At 45.0% G+C, this 17249-nt stretch overlaps 1 protein-coding gene across 5 annotated transcripts in view; it reads right to left on the bottom strand.

Moving 5' to 3' along the window:
• The window catches only part of RREB1 (ras responsive element binding protein 1), a 127489-nt gene extending 118358 nt beyond the window's left edge, over positions 1-9131 (bottom strand). For 2 of the 5 annotated variants that reach the window (XM_071553292.1, XM_071553294.1), the window contains exons 1-2: positions 8559-8707; positions 8263-8464 (exon numbers count right to left, since the gene is read on the bottom strand). In XM_071553292.1, the coding sequence (XP_071409393.1) occupies positions 8263-8302 (40 nt within the window). In that variant the 5' untranslated portion in view covers positions 8303-8464; positions 8559-8707. Of the gene's footprint in view, positions 1-7539; positions 7901-8262; positions 8465-8558; positions 8714-9055 lie in introns of those variants that run through there. The other 3 variants (XM_071553293.1, XM_071553296.1, XM_071553295.1) reach the window with 3 other exon arrangements.
• Between the last annotated feature and the right edge of the window lie 8118 nt (positions 9132-17249).

The raw sequence follows: 17249 nt of genomic DNA on the forward strand, positions 1-17249 counted from the left end.
ACATAAATTCTTAGTCCAGTGAAGCCTGAAAGAATTTTGCTGTTGATTCAAATAAAGCCACGTTTTCCACTTCTATTTATTATTCATACATCTATTGATTTATTAAACATGTAACAGCAACTGCAATGGGCATAATCTGTGTTCAGCATGGTCCACTTAATTGTTCTGTGAACACCTTAACTTTCCTTTGTTGGCATTTGAGCATGTAAAATGAGTAACCTTACCATTTTTTTCCAACTTTTTTTTTTCTTGAGGAAAAAGGGAACCATGAAAAATCCTCTGTCACTAGATTTAAAGAGCTTACAAGTTCCAAAAGCTTTGCAAGTAAAGATTGGGAACTCCTTGAATCTGCAGTTACTGAGGCTGTGGAGGTTACAGAATCCACCGGTTCCTTCCTGCAGTTTATAATCTGCATGGCTTCCTCCCAAGGTAACTGGCATCCACTCTTGGGTACGGATCATTTCACTCACCCCCAGAAATTCATCCCCTGCTTAGGGTGAACATGGTAACCACTTCCCACTCAGCAAAAAGACACTGCCATTTTGCAAAAAGGAGGAATGGAGACAGAGGATGGAGAACATTTATCCCATAGAGTGTAGGTAACACTGATATGAAAATAAATTCTTCACTTGACGAAAATCAAAGTTTTCAACAATAAAGCAAGTTTACACCAGGGAAACAGGGGCACACTGTCACAGCTCTCTTTACCCTTTTGCAGCATGAACAGTCAGGCTCCTGACAGTTTAAAGACTGAGAAGGAATCTTACCAAGCAGGAAAGCCCCCTATCTGCTGCAAAGGCTGTGAAGATGCTCCAGGACTTTTTCTGAAATTGCCAAGGACCACAGTCTTGAACCTTACCTGGAAATGTAGTAAGATGTACTTAGCAACACCTGGCTGGGCCATCTGATAAGGAGGAAAAACAAATGATGCCTGTAGTGGCTAGGAAAACACTAAAAGAAATATATTCTCCAAATCAACTAAATACAAGACGTAAGTTACATCTCTGTAGAGAAGCACTTGGTCATTGTACTCAAAGTTCTTCCCCTGGAAAATACTATCAAACCTCACAAATGGAAGACCTTAGTAACCCAGCTACAGCTCTGGTAAAGCTGGCTTCTATGGCACGTGCTTCCACTTCCTGAACCTTCAGTGTCTCACTTGAAAAGCAACCCTCCTCCTGCAGCCTGCCTTCCTTCCACCCAAAAGCATAAGGATGTGTACACAGCTGGGTATCTGAGCTGTCCTCCAAGTTATCCAGCTGAAGACCAAGTCAGGATACTTCAGTGCTTTTGGGGAGAAGGAAGGGACAAAGCAGGCAAACACATGCACAAGACACCGCAGATTCCTTGTGCGTTTCCTCAACACACCAGCAACTGCAATCAGAAAGAAAACACACACACAAATGAAGAACAGCACACTCATGTCCTGGCTGCTTTTCGTGTTCTCAAACACAAAGAGCAGTGAGACATGATGAACTTAATGAAGAAAATCCACTTTGTGTAACAAAAAGAGGAACTTAAACTAGGCTCTTTCCCCTCCCCAAATCTGTGAGTGGTCCAAATGAGTGATGTTGCTCCCTAAAGGAAACACAAGGAAGTACTGCAGTTTATTGGTGCAAAATCCACAGCAGTTCTCCCTTGTCCAAGCCCTAATGTTGGAGTTCAGTCTGAATGCAGTAATGGAATTTATTGCTGTGATGCAAGTGCTCTGAGCAAAGCACTCCCAGGTACCCATACACCTGAACACTGACATCACCTGCTGTATGAGACAGGACTAACAAGGGCTCAAGTTAAAGCAAGCTAATCGCAGACAAAAAAAGCAAAGGCCACGTACACTTCAATGTGAACATTTTGCTTCTCTCATCCTCAGGGAGGAAGCATATACTTAAATTAACTAAAAAAAAAAAGGTGGTAAATGGCTGGTCATTCTCCATTTTCAAAGGACAGGTGATGCAAGCCCCCATTCCTAAAACACCCACGAGCACATTTGTGCTGTTTCAAGAAAGCACATGTTAACATCTGTTAAAATATCTACCAGGAGCTGGCAAGTGGAGAAGTCTTACATGTATGAGAGGCTGGCAGTTCCACTACTAATCAAAAAACACCTTTCACTTTTAGAACCAATTTACAAGTCACTTGGGCACATCAGCACAGAAAATGCCCAAGATGCCTAACACACTTTTTACCCAGAGCAACTTAAAAGTCTAAAGTCCATTTTTCAAAGCTGACAGAAATTACACTGGGAAGTCACTTGGCCATTGTATGCAAGCACCATTCCCACACTTTTTCAGAGTTCTACACAAATAACATCCCTCATGCAAATGGATCTTCAAAGACATTTCAGACAGCAGGACATGAGGATGTCTTCTTCAAAAGGAAGAAGATCTCTTGAAATCCTGAGATTATATAAGTAAATAGTCAAATAAGGTTAAACACAAAACATTTTTGCTCAGCAAAGTTAGGTGCAGAAAAATTAATTTGAAAGTTGTAGTCCACATGCTTTTACAAGAAAATCTGCAAAGGAGACAGTGGAGGTCATCAAGGCCTAAACGGCCTCCCTCTCTAATGGTCCTTGGAATACCTATTTTAGCTCAGAAGACTAACAGTGCCCTGGGGGATTTTGACAGCTTTTCTTTTCTCTTGCTGTAGCACCTCTGTGAATGGCTGGAACTCTGCAGATGAATCCTCTTGTTGAAACAGCTGCCTCTCTCTACATCTTTAAAGAGGTATTCAGATTCTCTTAGCCTTACTTAGTTGAATCACTCTGAATAAACAGTCACCACCCATACCCTACGTATATTTTTAAGGCACCTATTCAGATGCAACCACCTTTATTGATTGCTAGGCTGGCCAACCTGAAAGCTGAAATGTCCTTATTAAAAAAAAAAAAAAAAGAAAAAGCAGGATACACCTGAAGGCCTGTGTTGTTCCTAAAGGAAGCACAGGTCCAGGCGTTGCTCAGTGACATCAGGACAATTCCTCTCTGACTGCAGGAGGCTGCTCCAACAGGTTTCATACCAGCACAGCCACGAGCCAGGTATCCCATTGACTCTTCTCCCTTTTGTCCAGGCCCTTTTCCTTGTTCTGCCCCTTTTCCACCACAACAGGAACAAGCCACCCAACAGGAGTCCAGAGCATATGCCCCAGCTGGCAATTATTTCTACTTTCAACATTTCATAATAAAGCATTAGCACAAGCTCTAAATAAGTTTTGTCACCCTGCTCAGAGTAAAATGCTGAGGGGAGGGGGTGAGATGCTGCTGTCTCAGAAGCTTTCACTCTTCCAAGTCACTGGCCCTCAAATGTTGCTATTCAAAACAGAGCAGTAGGGTGAGGTGGAGGGAACACCTTCAGGTGGGAAAAACATCATGACTGGCAGACATCAAAGATAAGCCATCATCAGATTTCTCGCACCAAAGAAGAACAAAGAGTCAATGCTCCTGAAATTCCTGTTCAGAAATACCCCAGAACAGAGCCAGCACTTCCCACCTCAGACAACCTCACCTGCATTCATCTGTAATCAAACGCTGATAACCAAACCTGGCCTGGCAAAGCTCTGCAAGTTTCAAGCCCGTCCTGGCCCTACACAAATAGCTTAACTTTTCAGTGTATCACCAGAGTGTGGCATTTCCAAAGATACCAAAGTCCTGCCTTTGAAATCACTGCCCATAAAGATGCTTCTAAATATGCAGGTGAGGGGGAAGCCACAGCTCCCGTGGGTGCTGGTTTATGTAGGATATAAAAAACCCCCCAACAAATAACCAAACAAAATAAAAACCCACAGAGAGAAAGGATTCCTCAGACACCTCCCCAGAGCAAATCTGCTTAAACTGCTGAACAACTAGGAAAGTCAAATCTCCCACCCCACAGCAAGAAACAAGCTGTTGCATGGTCTCAGAAAGCAATTCCTTCTCACTCTCAAAGTTTACATCTGCTCCTTAAGACACTTTGCAGCAACGCTGCAGGGTACCTGAACACTCCATCCATGACACAGCTGTACTCAAAAGAACACGAAGCAGTTCCTGGCCCTTTTCCAAGCTGTAGAATACTCTTGAAAAGGCATATTTTAAAGCTGTAATCCTATGACTGACCATCTTGCTTGAATTCAGAAAGGAGGTGAAAGAAAAAGACAGAGCAACAGGCATTCTCACTACCCTCAGGAGAACGAAAAGCAGCACTCCCATCCTCCTCTACAGACCATCATCTTCTGAGAAAGAACCTACCACATCAACAAGGCATCCATCGCAAACTGGTCTAGTAACACGGTCCAATAACACACTCATTTCAAAACAACCTTTCCTGTGCTGAAAAAAGAAGACATGATTTCACATGTTTTAAGAGTGTACACCTAAAACACAGATTTCCAAACTTAGGCATCATTCATCAAAAAGTTAAAAGGGGCTTTTTCCACACATGCATAGATTTCAGACTAACAGGATTTACTTGTTTTCTGCCTGTTCCTGGGGAATCTTTGCAGTTTCTTTTTTTCCCAAGACTGTCCCTACAGGCTGCTATCCAACATACATCAGATGCTCTTGGAGCAACTGATAACTCTGGAAGGACATTTGCAAAGGACACAAATCAAGGGCCCAATGTTAGTAAAATTTAGGCATACTGGGGGAGGGTGGAATTACTCCTGTATGTAGATAACTTGAACACTTTACACAGTCCCCTGGAAAACTTTCTTCATGCATCTAAGTAATTTTTTTCAGATGTCTAACTAGGAAAACATGTATTTTCAGTAAATAAAAAATTATTGCAACTTAAAAAGTGAATCCCTTTCAAAAACACTCAGGTTAATTTTAGCATCCTTCTGTTTAGCTGCTTAGCAACACTTATCCTATGACCTTCTAAGCACCACCTACTTTTACAAGGGATAAGGAACATAACCAAAGGGATTTATCTATATGTTTTTAATCTGTACAGTGTAAGTGCATCAACAGTTTTTATTTAAATGAGAAATCCAACTGAGAGCAATTCAAACTATTTCTTCTCAAGAAGAAAGTTTCTCAGACTAAAGTCAAACCACTGTTCTGATTGTAGTGTGACTTCAACATAGGCAGAGTGATAAAATCCTTAAGGAGTGAGGAAAGCAATATAGAAGACAATGTTTCCATGCCTTAGGAAACACTGCACTTGCCTTTGGTACCAAAGGAGATTACAGATATTACTAATGGATAACAAAGGGTTTAACTTTTCCCAGTTTGGAGACTTCAAATATTTCCTGATCCTCAGAATCAAAAAGAAAAAAGATTTGGTCAGAGGGTCACTGAATATTGTGAAGAGTTAAGAATGGACACACAACTCGGGTGAGCTGAGTCAGAGTAAGAAGTTTCATGACACTGAAATCTACAAATAAAACTTCAAACACTGAGGTCCAGGTGAAAAAACAAACAAACCCACAGAAAAATAGTAAGCAAACTACTTACTATATTCTGTCAATACCGAGCTAAGTATACACACATTTATATATATATTTAGGGTTATTACTTATCAAAAGAAATGTGTAAGAGTGGCTACATAGTCACTTCTGATGGACAACAGTTTGACTACTAGAAGCTGTCTGTGAGAGATGAGAGCAGAATAAAAGTTAACTCAATTGTACTTAAAGCATAGTGCTTTTCCAACTGCATAATACGAATTCAGTTCCAAATACGGATGCCAGGAGGAGGAAGGTGAGGGAGCAAAAGAGGCCACACTCGGTGGAGAACAGCTGCCCCGCAGCAAGAGAAGCTGGATGAGTCCCTGCCGGCAGGTGAGGGGGAGCCCTGGTACTCTGATTGATTGGATGATGGATTCATGCTGTTTCTGGGTTTCTAACAAACAAAAGGGCCTATTCTTTCCTGGATGTACCCAACTCCCGTTAAGGCTAATCGGCATTATGCAGGCACACCAAGAAAAGGCTATGTACCCTTAAGTCTTCAAAGAGAAAATTAAAAGCTAAAACAAATATGGCTGGCCTGACCCTGAGTCACTGCATCCCTTTCACGCACGCTGACCCTGTGGAAAACAGGAACTGCGGTAACAAAACTCGGTGCTTGTGTCAAAACGACAGACCTCAACGAAAAAACTTCAGCCATCATAACAGCTGTCTACTGAGCACTGCAGGGGTGGCAACGCGGCGTTATTTAGCAACTGCTCCTGTTGGTAATAGGCCATCTTTTTTCCAAAGGGATGGATCTTGGAATGGCAAGAACCACCAACTGCATTTGCTGTCTCTCCTAGACCACTGGCCCCGAATCACGCTGAACTAGAAGGTTTACTTTCTCAAATACATAAATACACTTGATCTTATCTCCAAGAGAAGACAGGCAAAAGAGGGAGTTGGGATTAAACTGGATGGTTGGTCTGCCTGCTCTCTACGCACCCCATCTCCCCTCCAGGAATCAGTTGGGTGGCTCCCGGGCAGGATGTTGGCTCCCGGGCAGGCAGGACCAGAGCATCAGCTGCGGTCGGACAGCCCGTGGGAGGGCACGGAGGCGCCCGGGCCTCCGCGGGGTGCGCAGGGGCAGGGAAATGTGCTGAGCCAGGAGAAGCGCTCTCCTCCTCCTGCGCAACCCCGCGAGGATGCCGAGCAGGCAAAGATATCGCAGAGGTGAAACAGGGGAAATTATTTAGGAGGAAGAAAAAAAAAGAAAGAAAGAAAAAAAATCAACCGTGCGTGCGGGGGGGAAGTGCAGGGAGAAGAAGCCAGAGGAAACTTATCTGCGACATGACAAAGTTCAATCCACCGCCCTCCCTCCTCTGCTGAAAAAAAAAAAGTTGCAGCATCTCGACGCACCACGCTCCCCGCCCGGCCCGGCCCGGCCCGGCTCGGCCCGCGACCCCTCACCCTGGGGGGATGGGGCGGGGGAGATGCCGAGCCCGTGTGTTGCGAACTGGGCAGGAGGAGCTGCCCCGCATCCTCACCCCGCGGAGCCGCCGGGGGGGTGCCCCGGCCCGTAGCAACGGCGATGGGGAGAGAGCGCAGTCGCCCGAGAGACGGGTCTCGGGCCGGTTCCCATCCTCCCATCCGCACCGGGCACCCAACTTTGTTTTCACCCCAGACACCGCCACTACCGGGGGGGGCGGGGGAGGGTCAGCACTGCCTCGCTGTCCCCACGCCCCGGCCGAGATGGGTGCGGGGGATGGGGGGGCGAGGGCCCGGACACCCCTCGGATGCTGCCCGGCTCCTTCCTGTGCTGGTGACGCCGCCCAGGCGTCCCTGCCCGCCGCGCAGGGATGTGTTCCTGGCACCGCACAAAGGCTGCGGGACGGGGGGGGACCAGCGCCCCCCACCCTGCCCGGGCACGGCTCCCCCCGCCGGGAAGCGAAAGGACACGCACGTCCCTACCGGGACGAGGGAGGGGAAGAGGGGAGTGGGGTGGGGGGGCGGTGGAGAAAGTGGAAGAAAGGGGAGAAAAATAAAATAAAGTAATGAAGAGAGGGAGAGAAGAGAGGGGAGAGGTACAGGGTGCCGAGGAAGGGCAGGCACGGCCGTCCGGCCCCGCCGGGAGAGCGGAAAGTGAGCGGAGAGATGCGCGGCGCAAGCCGGCTCTACCTGCGGAGAAGGGGCGCCTTCATCCCAACTTCCCAGCTCCGGCGCGGCCCTTCCAGCCGGGAACAGCGGGCAGGGGCCGCCGTGGGACCCGCCGGCAGGAAAATAACCCCGAAGGAAAAGTTAAAAGGCAACCTCGGGAGACGGGGGCGAGCCGTGCTCTAGAAGATGTTGCTTCCTCGCAGCCCCATCCAAATTGTGGCGGTGGCTGGTTAAAAATAAACTTTGCAGGAGGAGGGGGGGGATGATCTGGCCGGATTCCTGAGCTCAGACGGTTTAATATGGATGAGCATCAGGTCCTGAAGGCAAAACGCCGCGGCTGGTGCCGCTGGTTGGTAGAAAGTCTGCAACAGGGAAGGGGAAAAAAAAAAAAACAGGAGCCGCGGAGGGAGGAGAGGAGAGGGAGGAGCGGGGGAAGGGAAGAGGGAGGCTGCACGAACTCATCATCATCTCCACCGCTGCCAGCCAAACTTTTTTCCTCCTTTTTTTTTAAAGGAAACTTTTTTCCCTCCCTCTAACAAGCATTTAATTTTTAAAATAAGTCGCCGACACGCTGCAACGTCCTCACCTCCGCGGTGCCCCCTCCCAGAAGTTTATTTTTCCTCCTCTTTCTCCCCCCCACCCTAACCTTAAGAAAAAGAAAAGAGGGGAGAAAAATAGATCCCCCCGGAGTTAAGGCACGCTCCTGGCCTTTGGAAGGGAGCTCGGCGGCCCCGCGGTACTTACGCCGGACTTTGCTGGGGCTGGGCTGCTTGCGCCGCGACATTGCCGGAGGATGGGCCGCCGAGGGGGCGCGGGGGCGCGCTGGGGGGAGCGCGCACGGGAGGGAGCCGCAAACTTGTTCCGGAAAAAAAGGAATCAAAATGGCGTTTCTGTGGATGTGCAAAGTTCATCAACTCCGCGCTAACTTCCCGTCCTCCGCGCCTCCCTGGAGGGGAGAGATGGGCTCGGTTAGGGACCCCGCCGCGCCGCGCTCCGCGGGCGCCCCCGCCCCCTGCCCGCCCCCGCGCTGCCCCGCGCACCCTGATAAGGAGACACATCACGTGTCGCTCCGGCTCCTCTCCCGGGGACGCGCTACCGCGGCAGCAGCCTGTTGCAAATAGCATCTCTAACTCGCCCTCGTCGCGGGGAGGGAGGGGCGCCTCCAAGGAGAGGAGTGAGCACAACTTTCCCCCCCCGCCCCGCTTCTTCCTCCTTCTCTCCCTCCCTTCCTCCCTCCCTCCCTGCTCGCAGCAGCGGGATGCCCCGGGCCGGCGCGGGGGGAGCGGCGGGGACGGCCAGGTGCCACGCGGCGCCCTCCCGCTGCTCCGGCGGCCGCGCCCGCGGGGCTCTCCCGGGGCTCTCCCGGGCCGGCCGTGCGTGTCCTCCGGCACCCCGCAGCTCTCCCTGGATCGGGGCTGGAGCGCATCCGAAGCCGCCGGTGGCGGTGTCGTGCTGCCGGCTCTAAGGAATTCACCGGGGCTCTCCGTGGAAATCTGTGCATCCTCCTCCTCCTCTTCTTCCCAGCCCGGTGCCTCACCAGGTACAGCGTCCGCTGCTCCGCGGGCAGGAGGCGGCTTCTGGTTGTGTTTGTTTGTTTCCTGAGAAACTTTGGTCCTTGCGCGATTTGGGTCCCTGCTGGGGTCAGTCATCCATCCAGCTGAAAGGACGTGAAATTTAAGAGGACGCAGAACATCAGTATAGGGACAGGAGGTCCAAATGCTGTGCCTGATCAAAGGGAAGATGCGGCCGCTTACGAGGACACGCTGCACAGGCGCTGTGCACGGCACAGCACGCACGGTCCTTCCTCCACTTTCGCTCCAGTGGAAGTTCAGAGGTGTAGAAGACTCACCAAGTGATGGAGAGGTGCGCTCAGAGCCGTGGGGATTTCACTTTAAAGACAGTGCCGGTTTAGAGTTGTGTGACAAATAATAACAATACATAAAACCAGAATATTTGGCAACACTCCATCCTTAAAGCTCGATGGGAAAAAAAAAAAGTAAACCACCCCTGCTTCCGAGGAGTGTCCTAATGAGTATAGCAGGAACCAGTTACCAGTTTACACTTTAAGGAAATGGTTATTTACACTATACCCAAAGCTACTGAAGCTAGGCCTTTTAAACCTGTTATTGGTGAGATGGAACCTGAAGTATCTGCCTGTTTTTTAAAGAAATTAAGCTGTGACCTCTAGGCAAAAGGCTTGTACCAGCTTACATGGTATCCTATCTCCTCATTGAAAAGGGATTCACATGGAAAAGAAGGCAAAATTCCAGGAATGTGGCAGTAAGCCCTCAGCCAACTCTTTTCACAAACAGTCTGTTGCCTGTAAGCTTGTCATTATTAACTTCATTTGCACCATTCTTTTCAAATACTGAATAAAGGCACACAAGTCAGGAACACACAGGTCCTGTCTCAAAGACACGAAGCTGTGCTTTGTGTCAGGAATACCCCTCTTCCTTTCTGGACTCCCAAGTAAATCACCTGCAGGTGTGCTGAGCTGGAACTTGGAAAAGCCCAAGCTGCAAAACTGAAAGGCACACACATGTGTGTGTGTATTCAGAACATGAAACTGCAGCTTTAACCTGCATGTGTTTGTTGTGGTGGTTTCTGCAGGCTGAATTTTTGTCACCTGAGTTTTTTACAGTATTGCACATGAGCTTTGTGGATAAATTTTATTACTATTAAGCTCTGTTAAAGCAGAGTTGCTGACTGACAGAAGAGCAATATCATAGTTTACCCCACAATATCAGCCACAAACATTAGAAAGCACATTCTTTTTGTTCTAAGGTTCTTATTTTTCCAGAAAGCAATCAAGGGAAGCCATTAAAAATAAATTGGTTGCAGAGTGTCTTCAACATTTTCATCTCTGTCCCCATTGTAGCTGCCAACCTGCAGTGGCACAACTGCTGGCAAACTTAAGAGCTTTATAGCCAGCTTACATCTTTAGTTCAGTATCTCTTGTGGTCAGGCATCCCATTAAACAAAAACCTGAGCAGTTTGTCTGTCTCAGGCTCAGCCCTTAAAACATGTTTTTCACCCTAGAAGTCTACTGTGATTTAAGCCTGGGTGGCACATCCATACAAACTCATGGAGACTGGGCCTGGTTTGCACAGCCCTTTACATAAACAGCTGCAATTGAAACTGGTGAAAATGCCTATATGGGTAATCATATCTGGAGGTTAGCAATGCATGTCTCATTGACCTCTGGCTAATAACTCTAGAATAGTCTTGGAGGCATTTTGGATCACCTCTGCATGAAGATTTCCATCCATCCTCGATGTATTTTCTTACTTTGGAAGTGCTTAAGAGCCTTTGATGTGGGAAGTTTAGCAAGCAGAGAGGAACAAGTATTTTTGAATTCAGCATCTGAAATCTGCTCTAGAAACTTGGAAATGTAAAGCTCACACTGGAAAAAAATCAGGATTTTAGTGCTTGGAGAAAATATATAGATAATTTTAAAATAGCATTTACTTACTTACTTACTTACTTATTTATGTTAACATCCATATTCTTTCAGAAAGATGTAATGAAGGGTGAACCAGTACATATCGTGTTACATCAGTGCTAGAAATAAAATTGAAAAAAAAGCCCCAAAATCTCCAACAGTGCAAAAAGGTTATGTAATAACTAAAAAACTCGATTAACTACCAAGGTTTGTGAAACAGTAAAAAATCATATGTCTTTTAACAGTTTAGGAAATAATTATAATTCTTGGCTATTTCAGGGCAAGAGAAATTAAAATAACTCAGTTTTCCAACTTTCTGTCAGTTGAAAAAACCCACTGTGGTCTAATATTGAATGTGAAACTTTGAGCAAATCAGGTTTTATTATTATTTATTATGGTGAAAGAGAAGGTAGAGATAATTTTTGTATAATAAAACCTACTTTTATGAATAAAATGACTCTCCAAAAGTGTTACTGTGTGACTTATATGATACAGCTATTCTCATCACTCTGCATTTTCGACCATCTACATAACTGTGGTTTATCCCATGTCTTCTGACCATTCTATGATAGTTTAAAATCTTTTTTTCTCCTAGGACTATTCATAGTTTCTATGCTTTCTGGATATTGTGATATCAGTACTTAATAGTGATGGTAAACACACTAAGGGGCAAGAAGACTTTCTCCAGCTTCTATATAATCCTCACACAGCTCTCTGATCGTACACTGTGATGTTAAATACAATGAATAATAGTAGAAATAAAAACAATAGTTTTGTGAAGGTGTTTAGTACCTTATCAAATTCATTATGTCACTGGGTGACAGTGTCACTGGTGACACTGCCTTGTTGGTGATGTAAAAGCACCTGCTGTGGTCCAAAGAAAAGGACAACTCAGCCCCCACCCACAATTCAAATATCAGAGATGCTGATTAAAGGGATTCAAGGAGAGAAGAAAACCAGGATGTGTAGCTTATATGAAGGCCACAACTTGAGGATGTCTTAGAGCACGGAGACTAAAGCTAACACTGGCATTAAACGAGGAGTTAAAGGTTAGCTCGAACATCTTTCCCCCTCCCTGTCTTATTTGACATTATCAAATTTTCTCTGCTTTCGATCATGGTATTTAGAAGCTACTTTAATTTCTTGCAAACTTACACATCCCTTTCAGCCCAAACTGCTTGGAGTAAGGCAGTTCTCTGACTAACCAGGAGTATTTTATGTGCTCTAAGAGGCAGGGCTGGGCCCTGATGTTCTAACATCTCATGACTGCTGGGTGAGAGCTGCTGCCAGGCCCAGCTCCCACACCCTGATGTGTGGCTGTCCAGCCACAGAGGATGTCAAAGACATCAGAGGCATCAGAGCTGAGCTTATGCCTGCCTGCACAGCATCTGGAGTCCTCTCGCTGCCATCCTTTTCCTGATGTCCTCACTCGTGCCAGGAGGCAAATCTTGGCTGACATACTAACACTTGGAGGACCAGAAAATACAGCCCTAAGGGCTTCAAGGAATAAGTCTTTAAAACCTAAGACCAAAAGAAATGCTTGAATTTCCTTTATGTTTCAAAAGTTATTTCTGTAAATGAATAAACGTGCAACTGCTGAATCTTCTCATGTGTTGGGATTTTCTTTTGCTTTAGAGGGTTTTTTCCTTCAACTGAGACACAGATTTCTTGGCTCAAAAACTACTTAAACACTAATGCAGAACTGGCAAGTGTGACCACCATGGGGGCAGGGTAATTATACATAATAAAAGGGGGAAAGTTCAATTAAATATATTTCCTATAAATTGCTTGGAAAATTAAACTTGGTGACTTTGTGCATGGGAAAACCACACAGAAGGGCACATCACGTAAGACCAGCTGCAAACTCTCTCAGAGCATTTGTCTGATGACACCATCATAGAGCATCCCATTTTCCCCATGAAGAGAAATGTGATGCACCACCATCCATGCTCAACCACCTCGGCCTCTGGAAATTGGGCTGCTGGGGAGTGAGGGAGTGGTGGAACTTGCTCCTGAGCAACCCCACCCACTATATCCAAGAGCAGCTTTGGATGATCTGAAAGTCAAGGCTGAAGGCTCAGTCCACACTTACCTTAACATTAGCCTTTACAGAGTGAAAGAAAAGCTGAGGTATCCCAGCATGCTTAAGCAATTTCCCTCACAGCACAAGCACAACAGGCTGGTAGTGGCAAGGCTGGAATTAAAACCAGTATTTCTCCCCAAATCCCATTGTAGTTATTCAGGCATGAAGTTACCCACTCTGCTGTGTGACTCTTCTCAGCAGACAGTATGTCAGTGATAAACAGCAAAAATAAGATATTGAGTGTAAGTATTTGCTCCCTGTTTGCTCTGAGACATTTCAGTAGTGGAAAACTGACCTTGAGCTGACTCACCTAGCTAGCTAAGACTACCTCTTGACTAAGGACTCATCTGGAAATACGAAGACAGTATTTCTGAAACCCACACCACTTTGCTCCCCCCCACCTCTGCCGCCCCCCACAGATCACAGCCTGTAGGGCATATTGCAGGACTGCTTAAAGTCTGTGACTGCAATAATTGCTGGTCCCATCTCCTTCTCTCCTTTCACTCTGGAAGTCTCCAGCAGATGGATGCAATGCAGAGCAGCTCTGCTGCTAGAACTGGACCAGCCTGATGAACTAGTCCCTTTCCCCAGCTCTGATTTTCAGGATGTAAAAAGTAGTATAAACTATTCCCCTAAACTATTGTGGCAATGACCAATGTTTCTAAATCCTTTCTGGGGAGGTTCACCAAACCAAACCTATTCTTTCAAGATACACAGTTATAACTATAGAGAATGGTTAAAGGGATAATCAACTGACATATCTTTCAGCGTTGTAACTAAAAGAAACAACAGAAGCACAAAGGAGTGTAATGAAAATCCTTAAATGAGAAGGATTTTAAAATAATATGTTTTAAATGGATAAAACTAAGCAAGATTCCCCTCTGCAGATTTAATTACTTAGCAAATTTTGGAACAGCATAGCTTGCTTATTCCTCAGACTGTTTAAAAACATAGCATGAGAAAACTGGCAGGCAGATGTTTGACATTCACATTCTCAAGCAGTTCTGTGATCACTAATGTGCAATCTCAGAAACAGGTTGTATAGCCCATGTGCAAACGTGTCTGTGTAGAGATGGGGCAGGAAAAAGAACAACAGTAAGCAAAACCACCCACTGCAATACTTTCACTTTTATTAAAACTCTGCATTGTTGCCCAGGTAATGCAAAAAACACAGGTGTGCAAAAAGAAGTTAGTGTTTAATGCCCAGCTTGTGATTTGGTACTCAGTGTGACATGTTTCATTCTTATTGACCACCCAGCCTCTCACACCTAATTGATTGTTGGCTTAAATGTGATTATTTTCCCTCCTGAAGGCAAGTAGTAAGCCAGGTGTGTGTTTGCCCATATCCCATTTGCTAGGGAGAGCGGACTCTGAAACCTCTTGCAAACAAAATAAATGCTAACAGCAGTTTCTTCATGTTCACTTGTTCAAAGGGCTGCAGTAGCACCAGAGACATGAGCAACTAAAGGAAAGCAGCAATATCCAGCTGAAGCATCACTCACTATCTTTTGGTGTTATAGGCTAGAAATGGAAAATACCTGCTGTTCATTCCCTGAGGCTGCACCAGTATTTTTCTATGCAGTTTACTTTTCTGTACTGTCTTGGTTTAGTTTTAAGCGTCCTCAGTTACGGAGGATTAGACAGCTGTTGTTGGGAGCTTGTCTCACACTCTTGCAGGTTTTGCTATTAGAATGTTTCTTTGGATTTTTCCAGCCTACATTTTTATTTACTTAATTTGATGCCACAGCTAATTTTAGCTTGAAGAGTGCAAGTAGAAAAGGGGATGGGAAAAAAGAAACCTTAACCAGCCCAGGGAAAATATATGGTAGGCAGTACTTTGAGATGCACCCACAAAGCAGCAGAAAATAGGCAGAGAGGGCCAGCAAGCAGCAGAGAAGTAAAGAAATAGGAAGTGAGGCAGCAGTCATGAAGAAGGTATCCAAGGAAGCAGTTACCCTGCAGGGAAGAAAAAGCAGGAAAATTTTCAAGGGCAGAGATTAACATAACTTGAGGGAGGCTGCAGTGACAGGATTTGGGGAAGAGTAGAGAGGAGCCAAACTACCAGGAAAAAATGGCCAGTGGATGCAGTAGGTAAAGAATCAAGTGGGAAGCAGAAGAAAATGGTAGGGCTCAGGTAAATGAGCATGAAGAGAGTCTCTTATGCTTTTGTATCTACTTCAATGGTGCTTTGTGTTTCCTTAAACCAGAAGCAAAATTGCACTGGGACAGGTCTACGCCATCAAGTTCTACAGGTACTTACACTGGTCAGAAGTACAAAGGGATTTGCAGCTGAACTGAAAACCAAAAGCAGTGAATGTTCGGTTACACAGTCAGAACTGTACTTTTACTAGCACAACCTGTGTCTTTCAGATGATAATAAGACAAGCCACGCTGGTAGAAGCACAGTTTTGCTGATGTAATTTGTATTGGGGGTAGATATACCTCTGCTGCAGCAATTTAGGGGCATAACTACACCAGGGGAGCTCTTTGCTTGTCCAAACAGCCATGCTGTATTAGCAGATTGTCAATAACAGAGACATGGTTAGGAGAGGGAAAAGGAATTCTTCTATTGACATTATGGCTTCCACAACCACAGCAAAAACTGTTAGCAAAAGGTTTTTCCTGGCAGAAGAAGTGGACCAGAGGCTTTGTGGACCAAAGCTTTCATATAAGAAAGTATTTCCTTCTACAAAAATAAAACTCTCGGTAATTGCAAAGTGTCTGAATATTAGGACAATGTGGACAAGAGCATTTAAGTCCTAATGTTGACATTTAAACTTTCATTTATCATTCAACATTCACTTGTTTTTAAATAAAGGATTCTTGAGAAGAAAATATTCTCAATACATTTTTCTGCATTCCTGTCTTCAACTTCGGTAGTAGATAATATGTTCCATAATCTTCTTTACTTCTGTGCAATACAAAGAAGGTGAAAACTCTCTTAATGTGCACTAGAGAGGAAATTTGGAAGACAAGACAGAAGTGCTACTAAACTTCTTTCTTTTTCTTTTCAATTACTTTGGTGGTCAGATGGGACTGTGCTCTAACTAAAATGAAACTTGAAAAGGAAAAAACCCTAAACCACCATTATCAAAATGAGCACTGGAGAGCTGTTACCTGAAATGATTCACTGAATGGAAATCTCAACTCTTGAAACAAATGATTTCTAAGAACAGGGCACAGACATCAGCCTCCTCCTCAAAAGAACTCCTGAGTAACTAGAAAGGATGGAAGACATTTAAACTCCAGATTTCCAGCTTGGAGTTTTCAGCTTTTCAGTGTTTACAGCACAGGATTAAATCACTTGTGATTAATGTCTATGAAAATATACTGAAATCCTAACAGTCATGCAAAATTTTTCCTGCAACCTCTTGTGAAGTGATAATAGACTGCAGTGACACTCTAAACTCACCAGTGAAATGATCTTCTCAGCTATGAATTTTTATTAAATGGCAACTGCAAATAAGATTTTCTCAATTTCCTGAACAATTTTGACATATTCACATACGTCTTTCTGAGTTTGTTTCATTAGGCTGTCTGTTTTCCTCTATTTCCTTCCCCCCACAGAAATGGCTGAAGGCAATTCTTAAGAGTGAGCAGCCTGAATAGTTCATCAAAATGATTTCTGAAATGGTTAAAAGCAAAGAAACAATAACAAAAAAAACCCAAACAAAAACCAAGGCCTGAGGATAGATCCTAGTGGTGTCACTAGGGAATAAGAGTTACACAGCAGACAATCCAAGAGAAGGGCTGAGGAGAACACTGCTAAGGTGCCCAGTACGCAGTGGATTGGAACACTGTCTTCTTATTTCTTGAGATGTGGATGTAAAGCCTGATTTAAAATACACATAAAAATGAATGCCATCAATTCACCTTAAAGCCTCCAAAGCAATGGTCCACATGTAAAAATACCTTCTGTTGAAGAAGGCTGATGTTCTCCACAATTGCTTATCACCCTGCACACACATCCATACATGCTGGAAAGTTGCAGGAGAGTTCTCTCTGACTGAAAAGTAAGCTTGCTTTTGCTTCCTGTTTATTTGTACCTGGTATTTATAGGAGTTTGGCTATGGTTATACTTATATTTAATCAAGACCTGAGTAGCGAATAGTCTCCTAAGTGACTTGAGATTGTGAACTGTGGTTTCTGCTGTAAGTGGGAATGATTCACCTCAGAAGATCCAGTCTGTTGTTCTCTGGGCACAGG

The sequence above is a fragment of the Pithys albifrons genome, chromosome 4, assembly GCF_047495875.1.
Source record: "Pithys albifrons albifrons isolate INPA30051 chromosome 4, PitAlb_v1, whole genome shotgun sequence".
NCBI lineage: Eukaryota > Metazoa > Chordata > Aves > Passeriformes > Thamnophilidae > Pithys > Pithys albifrons.